The 12,678-nt window shown below is 44.5% G+C and overlaps 1 protein-coding gene across 1 annotated transcript in view; it reads right to left on the bottom strand.

Moving 5' to 3' along the window:
* Positions 1-11,475, bottom strand: part of LOC136449621 (LEAF RUST 10 DISEASE-RESISTANCE LOCUS RECEPTOR-LIKE PROTEIN KINASE-like 1.2) — a 33,711-nt gene extending 22,236 nt beyond the window's left edge. The window contains exon 1 of the mRNA XM_066449728.1: positions 10,558-11,475. Coding sequence (XP_066305825.1) covers positions 10,558-11,314 — 757 coding nt within the window. The 5' untranslated portion in view covers positions 11,315-11,475. The remainder of the gene's footprint in view (positions 1-10,557) is intronic.
* Between the last annotated feature and the right edge of the window lie 1,203 nt (positions 11,476-12,678).

The following is a 12,678-nucleotide window of genomic DNA, read 5'->3' as shown; positions in this document are numbered from 1 at the left end:
AACCATGGTGCTAAGGATGGTATATTGGTGCACTCCGATTGGTATCACGCTTCAAAGGTCCATCTTTTATACCTTAGCATCATTTGGTAGACATTGTCTCCTATATTTCCTATCTAAGCATATGCGCAAGCTACAATCCAAACTCTTAGCACATATGTAGGGGGAGCAATTGCTACCATTTGGGGTTCATGAAACTTGTCCATATCCTTTTACACATGGTAAATATGCTTGGACAAGTAACATGGATTCAATTAAATTTTAATTCATATCTTTGTATAAGGGTTGTCATCAATTACCAAAAAGGGAGAGATTGAAAGCTCTAGTTTGGTTTTGGTGAATTGATGAAACCCTAAGTGCTAACCTAGTTTATCAAGTGATCATGATATAGGTAGCACACTCCAAGTGGTGAAGCAAATGAAGATCATGACATGATGATGGTGATGCCATGGTGATGATCAAGTGCTCGGACTTGGAAAGAAGAAAGAGAAAAACAAAAGGCTCAAGGCAAAGATATAAATTGTAGGAGCCATTTTGTTTTGGTGATCAAGACACTTAGAGAGTGTTATCACATTTAGGTTTGATAGCCGTACTATTAAGAGGGGTGAAACTCGTATCGGAATGCGGTTATCAAAGTGCCACTAGATGCTCTAACTCATTGCATATGCATTTAGGATCTAGTGGAGTGCTAACACCCTTGAAAATGTTTGTGAAAATATGCTAACACATATGCACAAAGGTGATACACTTGGTGGTTGGCACATTTGATCAAGGGTGGTGAAGTTTAGGTGCAAGGGTAAGAAACTCCACCGGTGGAGTGTCCGCCCGTAGAGTGTGGATAGTCCGACGGTGCCACCGGCGCCCTAGACAGAAAAGACGGAGGTCTCTGTAAGTGACCGGACGCTGGTCTCGGTTGGACCGGCGTGTTCGGTCAGTGGCAGCAGAGGGCGTGCATTTCGGTCTCATGACCGGATGCTGGGTCGCTCAGCGACCGGACGCTGAGAGGGTGCGTCCGGTCGGTGCTGACGTACGCTGACGTGGGGCACACAGAGGAGACACTGTGTGACCGGACACTGGCTGTGTTCGGTCAAGCATGACCGGACGCGTCCGGTCGGGAAAAATCACGTTTGGAACCTTACTAGAAATGACCGGACGCTAAGGTCTAGCGTCCGGTCACTTTCTAACTGACGCGTCCGGTCAATAGATGACCATTGAAATATGATGAATAGTATTTGAAGCAGGGGACACGTGGCGTGAATCACGTGATCGGACGCTGAGGGCGAGCGTCCGGTCAATATGACCGGAGCGTCCGGTCACCCCGCGTTTTACCCAGTGAAGGGGTACAACGGCTCTATTTCGTGGAGGCTTCTATTTAAGCCCCATGGCCGGCTCAAGCTCACTCTCTTGGCCATTTTGCATTGACATAGCAATCTTGTGAGCTTAGCCAAAGCCCTCCCACTCATCTCCATCATTGATTCATCATCATAGTGAGATTGGGAGTGATCCAAGTGCATTGCTTGAGTGATTGCATTTAGAGGCACTTGGTGTTCGTGTTTCGCTGCGGGATTCGCTTGTTACTCTTGGTGGTTGCCGCCACCTAGACGGCTTGGAGCAGCGAGGATCGTTGAGCGGAGGGTGGTGAATGTCTCCGGCTCCGATCGTGGTGATTGTGAGGGGTTCTTGACCTTTCCTGGCGGAGCGCCAAAAGGTACTCTAGTGGATTGCTCATGACTTGTGTGATCCTCATCTTGTGTTGGTTGTGCGGCACCCTATTGAGGGTTTGGCGTGTGATGCCAATTAGCGCGTGAACCTCCAAGTGAGTGAATCGCCACAACGAGGACTAGCTTGCCGGCAAGCAAGTGAACCTCGGTAAAAAATCATTGTGTTCATCCTTTGATTCTAAGGTGATTGGTCTTCATTGTTATCCACACTTGTGATTGATTGGTTCATACATCTACACGGCGGTATAACCTTCTTGCCTACTCTTTACATTACCACAAACTAGTTGTCAAGCTCTTTAGTGTAACTAGTTGTGAGAGCTTGTTAGTTTGGTTAGTGTGGCTCTTTAGTTAGCATTTGAGAGCACACTAACTTAGTGTAGTGATATAGCTATTGTGTGGATATACTCCATCTAAACTAGAATTGTGGTAGGTGGCTTGCATTTTGGTAGGCTAGCGCATAACTCGCTTCGCCTCATAATTGTCTAATCCTTTTGTTAAGTGTTGTTGTAGAAATTTTATTAGGCTATTCAACCCCCCCTCCCCCCTGCTCTAGCCATTAGGACCTTTCACTTGGCTAGGTGGTGCTCCGTTTGGCACCCAAGGAGCCTCACAGGTACTAACAAAGATAGTTTGTTTCAGTACATAGGCTCCATGAACTAACGATTATAAAGAATTATAAGTAATCGTGCGTATCATATACCTGTAGGGTACGAGCCGTACGCACCGTCGACGCGACCATACCGACGTTGGCTACACTCCTAATGTGTTGCCAACAAATCCAAAGAGACAGAGGCGTCCGAGGGATCCTTACACTCCTAGGTCTTAGTTTGTTTAGGTCAAACGAATATTGACATCCAAAACTTGCGGGGTTATTTGGTTATGTTATGTCAAACTTATGTAAAAACCATGAATATGTTATGTGGCAGCTTGTCAACTTGCTTCTTATTCGTTTCGTTGAGTCACGGCAGCACTGCTGGCGAGATTAAGTACCCTGCGTTCGGAAACCGGCAGTCCCGGCGTATCTGGACACCGGTGGCAATTTTTCGTAATTGATTAGTTAAAATGGTGCATAACCGTATTATGAAAGACGAAAAACTAATCATTGGCTTATCAAATTCTCTATTCGGCCGTGAAAAAAACTCAACAAAATACGGGCGCGACGCGTTTCGATTCTACCATCCAGGTAGCCCGGGCCGGCGGCAGGCGCAGCGGCCAGGTGGTGTGGCTGCTCGCGCGGTATGGTCGGTCTAGCCGCGCCACGCAACAGGGCGCGGCAGTGCCGCGCCAGGGTCGGTGGCGCGGCACTGCCGTGCCATGGTCGGTGGCACGGCAGGACCTGCCACGTCAGCGCCCCCCCCCCCCCGGTCGGCCAACGCCACGTTAGCCCTGTGCCGCGCCACCATGCATGTCACGGCACAGGCATTTGGTCATGCCAGGGCAATAGGCGCGGCCAAAAGTATTAGTTTTAAAAAAATGACAATGTTAGATTTAAAATTATATTCAAAAAAGGGTTAAAATTAAAAAAATTTCCAGATATACTACGAAGTTAGGGCTAATTTAGGAGAGCTCCTCCTGCTTCAGATTTTCTATGAAAACCATGATTCTCTATAAGAAGTGATTCTTTGATTGAAATTGATTCTCATCTATTCTCTAGAATAAACTCTATGCAAGTGATTCTGACCGTTGAGTGAATTAGGACAAGCTACTTTTTTCAGTTCCCAGCCTGTAGTTTATTTTAGAGAATCACTTAACAGAATCTGCGAAGAATCACTTCTCAATAAAAAAAACTATTTAGCTGAGCTTCTCCTAGATTTAGTCTAGAAGATGCTCTGAGAGCTCTGCCAAACTGGCCCTTAGGCTAATGTGGAGCCTCCCACAAGCCTTGTATGTGGTGGAATCTAAGAGAGCAATAATTATTTTATTCAATTATGATAACTAAGAATTGAACTTGGTATCTTTAACCATGATTCGATATTAAGTCGCATGCACTAACCAGTTCAATATAAGAGTTTAAGCGGATGGAGAATATAGAGACAATTCACTAATACTTTAACGATATCAAATACTCCATGCGCTCCAAATTGCAAGTCATTTTTTATTTTTTTTTAGGTACATTAGTTTTATTATGCATCTAGATATATGCTATTTCTAGATATATAGGAAAAATATATATCTAGAAAAGTCAAAAGAACTTACAATTTGGAATTGAGGGAGTATGTACTAATACTTTTCCCTTTGAGTTCTCTTTTTCTCTTTGATAATATTGTGGGTTGAATCAAACACTTGAAAGTAAGAAGTTGATAGTTTGTCTTATATGTAGAGACTTTAAAGCAAACTTTTAGTTAGTTTGAAAGTGATGACGAAAGTGGAAAGGTCAAAATTTGGGTTTTTTGATTGAAAGATCCAATCAAGTCTCCATTGAAAGTTGGATGCTAGTTGAAAGTTGTCTTTGTTCAGTTTGAAGTAATGGCTAGCCTAGTTGAATCATTTTAATTCTCACACTTAAATAAAGTTGAGGTCATGATCGAACTGGTATATGGAAGTGCAATTTTTCGTTTTGGTGAGAGGGTTGGTGAGAGAAGAGAGTAGTTGCACCAGCAAAGTAGTAGATCCTCCTCTAAGCAAATATCATAAGGGCATCACCAAACTTACACTAGTAGAGAACAAACTTTTGCTTTTTGGCTTTAGTCCCAGCCAGAATTTGGTTCGGGAGTAATAGGAGATTTAGTCCCGGTTGGTGGTGGCCCAGGAGTAATAGAAAATTTAGTCCCGGTTGAAACTACCAACCGGGACTAGAATCCCCTGCCCAACGGATAGTGCAGCAGGCTTTTGCAGTAGGGACCTTTAGTCCCGGTCTGTGGTTTAAACCGGGACTAAAGGTTGCCTTTCAATCCCGGTTGGAACCACCAACCGGGACCAAAGGTCTCGCTGGCCTTTTATCCCGAGTTTTGGCTCCAACCAGAACTGTAGGTTGATCCTTTAATCCTGGTAGGCTCCGCCAACTGGGACTAAAGGTCCCCGCCTATATATACCTGCTTTCCTTGGTCTTTGCCTATTGTTCATCCATGTTCTTGCTTGGGGGAGCAAGTTCTTGCTCTCGGCCGCTGGCTTCATCTTCAATCTTCTAAAGGTTAGCATCTTCTTCTTCTAATCTTTCATTGCTAATAATATAGATCATTTCATGCTTTAGTAATAAGCATAGAAATATTCAAATATGTGGTTTTTTAGATTAGGAATAATAATTGTGGATTTTATTTTTATTTATACATCATTTCTACATAACCTTAAACATTTATTGTTTTCTAGATCTTTGTTAGCAACATTATTTCTTGACGAGAGTTAATAATCGTTAAACAAAATTATGTGCAAAATGTTTAAGTTTACTTGGCATGCATATATATATATATATATATGATTTATTGTTTATATGTTTCTCTAATACATATTATTGCATGGTATATTTATATGAGGGTTCTATATTTATTGGGATGTTTTTTCAATTTTTTTAGTTATAATGAATGGCGTTGGACTTCCTCACCCATAGGAACCAAGTTTCCACCCTAGCGATCTTCTATTCGCGCCATCGCCAGATAGGGCCGTTCCGCGTTACCCAGAGCCATCAATAGTATAGAATATTTTAAGTTTTGCGTGCTAATATAATTTTTGCATATATACATTCATTCATAATATGATTGTTGCATATGTCACAACCTATAAAACCGGTCAAGTGGCTGGAAGCAGCACTATAGCTGCTCGGGGCGTGGGACATCTTTGAGACGACGACAAGTGAGGTCGTGAATGATGAAGGAGGTGAGTTAGGAACATGCAATCTCGCCTTCGATATCCTCATTAGGTACAATAATGAGGTGCGCCAGGACATCGTACAGACTGGACGACGGTCGTCGACCAAGATAGGCGTCCAGATCGATGTCGTGCTGCTTTCTTTGTAGGCAATCGAACGAAATGTCTATTGTATGCCTAATTTATCGTCCTTGAAGATAGAAGCTCTACGTGAGCACAATCTGGATGTGCCGTGAGTAAGCGAGAGGCATGCGACATTCAACTATATGGATGTGGTACGTCGTGTATGATATGAGAGTAATGTTTATTTATTCTTATTATTATATGAGCGCTTCCTGATATTTTTTGTTTGTCCACTTGCAGGTTTTGCTCTATGATTTCACCTATGCTACATGTGGCTGTAAGCTCTTAAGTGACTGGGGTACTCCTGGGACTTCGTGGAAGCGATGGGCCAAAGGACGACAGCTGGCATTAAGTATTGCGTGAGATTTAGGCAGAACCAGGCCATCGTTAGTCCGTCAGTAGGCTACATCTATGGGATGCCATGTCCTCGAGTGTTGTAGTGCGGGCCTTACATTACATAGACAATGACCATGGTTACACAATCCGAGACATGCACTACTGGTAGTGGAGACAGACTAGGGTTGCAGCCGGTTTGTAGGATCTATGTGTTAGTTAGGTTTATTCGTACTGTTATGTTTAATCATATTTATTCGAACGATTATGTACTTTAATTAGGTTTATTTGTAGGGATATTTTAATTATGTTTGTATGCAAGTTAATTATGTTTCATTAGGTTTATTTATATGGACATCATAGTTATATTTGTATGGATTGTAAGGTTCTCTAAGATATTTATTATTGTTTTGGTCATTTCTTTGTCCGATAAAGTCATAGTCTATATTGTTCATAAATTTACATCTATGTGCAGTACCACTTTGTCGAACGAAGAAATGACCAAAATAAAACTTGTAGATCTTGAAAAATTACACAACTTTGTAGTTGACAACTTTTCGATTTGAAATCATTTTGTCAAGGAAAACTATGTTTGAATTTTTAAAATTTGAAATTTGAATTTTGAAAATGTCATCAAATGGAGAAATGACCAAAAATGAAAGTTGTAGATCTCGAAAAGTTACATAACTTTGTAGTTGATAATTTTTTTTCTTTGAAATCATCTTATCAAATAAAACTATGTTTGAATTTCTGAGATTTGAAATTTAAATTTTTAAATTGTAATTATAATTTATAGCATATGTTATTAAACATTTAAAGCATGAGACAAAAACATTATAAACTGTATATGAAAGCAAATTTTTATTGCAATTTTTTGAGTTATATTTTTTTTACTAAGCAATTTCTATTTTTCAGCCTATTTATGTTAAAGGATATGTTATAACTATTGCATGGGCAGAAAACGAATCTGTCGAGTAGACAGCAGTTTCATCGCAAGCTAAAATTTAGCTTTAGTCCCGGGCCAGGCCCGAAGGTTTTGACCTTTAGTCCCGGGTTGGGCGACCAACCGGGACTAGAGTCCTTTTAGTCCCGGTTGGTGGCCCAACCCGGGACTAAAGGTACCAACCCTACATATACCCATCTCTTCTCTTCTTCTTTCTCCTTTCAAGCACTGCCAGATCCGCGCCGCCAGCCCCGTCGTGCGCCGCCCGTCCGACCTCGCCCTCTTCTCCAGCTCACGCGGTGGGTCCTTGTCCTCGTCCTCGGCTCCGGTGCCCGCGGCAGCGCCCACGTCCTCGTCCTTCGTCGGCCAGCCAGCGTCCTCGTCATCCGCTCTGGCGCGTGCACGGCTCGTCCTCGGCTCCGGTGCGCGCACGACGGGCCCTCGTCATTGTCGCCTCGGCACGCGCGGTGACGCCCTCATCCTCGTCCTCCAGCGGCCGGCCGACGTCGCCCTCGTCCTCGGCTTGCTCCGGCGCGCGCGGTGCCCTCGTCCTCCTCTCTCGTGCGTGCGGCGGCTCCATCGCCCTCCTTGTCTCTGGCCAGCGCCTTCGCGTCGCCCGCCTCGCCCTCATCTCCGGCAGCGCCTTCTTCTCCGGCCTCGACATCGTCTCCGCCGACTTCTTCGTCTCCGGCCTCGGCCTCGGCCTCGACCTTCGTCTACGGCCAGGTGGTAATACTCGTTGCCAACCTCTTTTCATCCCTTCGTGCTGTGTGAAACTCAGTTTGGAAAGATGTTGAATTTTGATACATAGGGTTTATTGATGTGAATTTTGGTATATATAGACTTATAAAAAAATGACTTCAGTGATATACATATATGAATTTTGATATATTGACGTGTTATGCATTTTGATATATTGACTTTAGTGATATGAATTTTGATATATAAGGTTTATTGATGTGAATTTTGATATATATATATATATATATATATATATATATATATATATATATATATATATAGACTTATAAAAAAATTGACTTCAGTGATATATTTTGATATATTAACTTTAGTATTTATGCATTTTGGTATATGATAAATATTGACTACAGTGATTTGAATTTTGATATAGGGTTTAGTGATGTGAATTTTGATATTTGTAGACTTATGAGAAAAAATTGACTTTAGTGATATGCATTTTCGTGTATGAAAAATATTGTCTCCGGTGATATGATTTTTGATATATTAATTTTAGTGAGAAGAGATGGTTGGACGTCGTCTCCCTCTGCTGGAAGTTATAGGTTTCAACGGCTATGTAACATGGATGGGATTCGATCCAGTGTTGCCGGATGTACCGTTTAATCATCCAAGTGTAGTAAGCAACTCTATATGTTTCCAATAAATTAATGTGTCAAATACGCTTGTATAGATATATTTTCTGATATGTATATATGTGATTCTTAAATGTACCATAGGTAATTGACCCAATTATTTTGTTTAAAGAGACACTATCAAATTTTGGGGTTCAGAAAGTGGTTGTTCAAACCTTTCATGTAGATAATGGTCCATTAATCCAATGTCGAATAGGCTTTTCCATCGTCGCTAGGAGGGGTAGAGGTGCTGTACAAATCTCAGAGATGGGAATTAAGGCACCCAGCAGACTGTTACACAAAACTATGTTGCCATTGCATGTGTAACTAATCTTGTGAATATTTGGTACACCCTACCTACACTATCCTCCTTGCTGATACAAGCTATAAACACGGACATGCGTCATGATGTTGAGGGCTTTTGTGCAAGCATTGTTCGGAACAACCGAAATGATGTGGTAAAGTCGAAGTCGAACTCATAGCTTATATCTGGATTTGTTGTTATATGTTGCAAAGTTTGGTTCTCATAACATTTTTTCTGCCAACAATTACAGGTTGAGGACTCTGACTTAACTTACAAAGGGTGCAATTTTGAAGCCATTCTAAACCAGACAATGTATCAATTGGGTTATGATTGGAAATATGCTCATGAATGGCCAACACTCACTATGGAAGGATTTCAAGCAAAGCTGCTTGCGACTAAGAGGGGAGACCTACCGACTTCTCGAGCGCCGTTAAACGTCGTTAGTAGACCCTGTGCTTGTGCTTGTGAAGCAAGGGAGAGTGCACTAGTTAATGCGTTGGTCTTCATCAATGATATTTTTTTGATACCACATCGGTGACCTACACTTCACCGAATTAAAAATACGAGAAAGTCAACTTCATTAGGTAGTAGTGGTGACATAGTATGTTTGCATGAACTTTGGGGAGTACTTGCACATGTAGTGTGTAAGGACTTGGTTTAAATTTATTATGGTTTGTATGAAATTTGATTATGGGATGGATGATCATTGTAATATACAACATCTTACTTAATTAGTTTCACTCTTAATATGTGTGTACAATATTCAATGCAAAGAAACTGTAAAAGAAAAGAAAAAAAAGAGACATTCAGTACGTGGCAGCGCCTGGGGCTCGGGCTGTAGCCGCCTTTACTCCCGATTGGTATTACCAACCGAGACTAAGTCCCAAATCAATCTCGGTTGAGGAGATCGGGACTAAAGCCGGATTGTCAGTTCCGGTTGGAAAACCAGGACTAGAGGGGCCTGCATTAGTGTTGTAATGCTATGACGAGGCTCAACCTCACTAAAAGATATTTGTCCATATTTCGAAATCAGAGAGACAGAGACACTGCAGGACAATATTTAATTTACTTGTAATTCGAGGTGGGATCCAACGACTCTCAAACTAAAGCTACTTGATGAGAGTCATGCATGTCATAAAATAGTGCCAAATTGATGGCCACCTGTGACCATAGTGCAGCGGCAGAGTCAAAACTTAGTTTAGGAGAGATAAATGTCAATGGGAGTCTATTTACTCTTTTTTTTTTTTGCGAATTGGGAGTCTATTTACTCTTTAATTACATGGTGGATTAGTTAGATCATTAAAGTGTATAATGGAAAACATCAAAGTTAGACGGTGCCGGCCCCACCTCCCTGGCTTCGTCAGTGCTGTAGCCATACTACACAAGTTGTGGACCCACTTGCCTCAAATGAGCATTTTGGCAATGCCAACGGCAACCTACTAGACAGGAATGGCAATAAAGTACGGAGGACGGCAAAGGCACCGAAAGCTTCAGGCAAGTGCTCATATTCTTCCGTTTGATTCGGTCGTCTAGAGCACTAACGAGAACAATCATACGCGAAGAGGACACGAGAAAGCTAACTAATGGCATTAGCAGGTGAAGTTGACACCCGGCGACGGCGAGCACTCCGCTGCGCCGGCAGGGAAGAAGGCATCAATGATTTCACACGCGTTTGCCTATAGGATTGCGCCTGCGGCGTGGCCAGTGCGCGCACCACACAGTCCCGGCAACTCGTCAAATGTCACTCACTGCAGCTGCCGCGCGGCCAGAGCTACCGGTGAATTGAGGGGAGCTAGCCAAGGTTACTGAGAGTGACACGAGAGCTACTACGTGCTTCGTGCAATTAGTGTCCGTAAGAAAGTCGTGCGGCTAAAACGACCAGCACGTACGTACTGTAGATGGATGCACATACGTGTGCGGAGGGCATGGGCAAGTGGGGCCGTGGGGGAGCATGGTGGGACTCACCGGCGCATGTCGGGCGCGCCGCGCGCCTGCCGTCGGGGCAGAGGCAGCAGAACTCCTCGGCGACGCTGTCGTACCGGCACTGCCCGCCGCTGGCGTTGCAGGTCCGGCAGTCGCCGACGCCGGCCACCTCCCAGTCCAGGACGAACCCGTCCTTCAGCAGCCGGCTGTAGTTGGCCGCCGTCATGACCGCCGCCTCCGACCCGAGCACCGGCATGTAGGCGTTTTGGCATCTCCACGCCGCGATCGGCGCCGGTGGCCTGCCCCAGTAGTAGTCCCCGCCGAGGTACGCGTAGCTGGGAGAACTGCTGCAGTTGGCGGTGGCGTTCGCGTACTCGGGGCCGCTCGGGGCCGTGCCGCTGCAGTTGTAGAGGAAGCACAGGGCACGGTTCTGTGGGCTAATATTGAACAGGCTGAGCGCGATGCTGGAGGACACGTTGAAGTCGATTTTGCACACGACGTCGTCGCCAGCGAGCTTGGCGTGGCAGGCGACGAGGGAGTTGTTGGTGTAGTCGATGCTCAGGACGTGGATGGAGGAGCCCTTCAAGGAGGCTACGCGGCCGTCGTCGCTGCACCAGACCTCGAAGTCCGGGTGACCACAGAGCGAAGGCGGCTGGCTGCTGGTGCTGCTGCCGAGCCAGAACGGGTACCTGAGGGTGAGGTTCCCGCATGCCGCCGGCTCGCAGTCGGCGCTGGCGTGGTCATGGAGGAGGAGGAGCAAGGAGGCCAAGAGCGGGAGCAACAGCAAGGTGGGATGCATCAGGCGTTCAAGCTATCCACTGAATTAATGGAGACGGTGCCAGCACGAGAAATAATGGAGGCGATTGGGGATCGACGTAGGTGAGTGATGAGAGAGGAGAAGGTCGAAAGAGAAATAGCAATTGTTGCTTGATTGACTAGTCTGCTTTCCGGTTTGTTGGACCTTTTCAGTGTGGGTTTAGTTCGCGAAATTTGAAAATTTGATCATGGTAGCACTTTCATTTTTATTTGACAATTAGTGTTTAATCATGGACTAATTAGGCTCAAAATATTCGTCTTGCGATTTTTAACTAAACTGTGCAATTAATTTTTTTCGTCTACATTTAATGCTCCATGCACGTATCGTAAGATTTGATATGATGGCTACTGTAGCACTTTTTGGGAAATTTTTTGGAGCACTTAATCATGAACTAAACAAGCACTTAATCAACAGGACAGCAGGAGTAGAAAAGTCAGTGTTGTCTTATCGCTGATAATTATTTTCCCTGCTATGGCTCGTAAGAGATGACGAAAGGCGCTAGTCTATCGTTCGTCTACTGTTCTCAATTTCGACTTTCGAGTTCCCCGTTTTTAAAAAAACAAAAAATGATTTTGGAGCTTTTGCATCTATATCTGCCGTGATTTTTTTGTTCAATTATCATATATGTGTTTGTTGTACATTTTTTTTAAATGTCTCTCATCTAGTTACAGCTGTAGCATCTGTTCGTACACACGCACGTCCACTCAACGTACGCACACTACTCACACCATCCGATACAAACAAACATATAACTATACCCAGATCAGAAGACCGCGACCTTCTTGAGATCACCGAAATCCACTGATTTCGTAGGCGACGGGTACGTCGCGATCCCATTGTGGCATCACGCGCGAGAAGCAGAAATCCCGGGAAAATCCCAGGCAACGGTGAGGCAAGCGAGTCCATCCGGGATCAAACCCGGGTGGGCTGCTCGCACCCCGGCGCAGCAAGCCAACCGAGCCTTGCTCGGTCCTCTGTGTTTGTTGTACTTGTCTCTTTAGATGCATGGACCTTTGTTGGGCCACAAGATGTGTCAACTAAAACAACCAACCAAACGTGCTATGTGAATAAGCTAATTTTATAAATAGTAATGATGGGACGCGGGCATCCGTCTCTCTGGATGTCCTGCACTCACTCCGCTCGCTGCTTAAAAGTAGGCGAAACTCCGCCTCTGTATCTCCACAAAAAATAAATCGCTCAACTTCTCTAGCGCAGTTGCACAGGGCCGCTCGCTGCAGCTAGCGCACCCGCCCGACGTGGCCTTCTTTAGCACAGCGGCGCCACACCGGGGCCCATCCCTGACTGCTCGCGCGCCCCATCACTGGTTGCTCCACGGTCCGCGCCAC

This window comes from Miscanthus floridulus, chromosome 5 (genome assembly GCF_019320115.1).
Source record: "Miscanthus floridulus cultivar M001 chromosome 5, ASM1932011v1, whole genome shotgun sequence".
NCBI classification, from domain to species: Eukaryota; Viridiplantae; Streptophyta; class Magnoliopsida; order Poales; family Poaceae; genus Miscanthus; species Miscanthus floridulus.
Note: the sequence above shows the minus strand (reverse complement) of the source record. Positions and strands in the feature narration are given on the sequence as shown.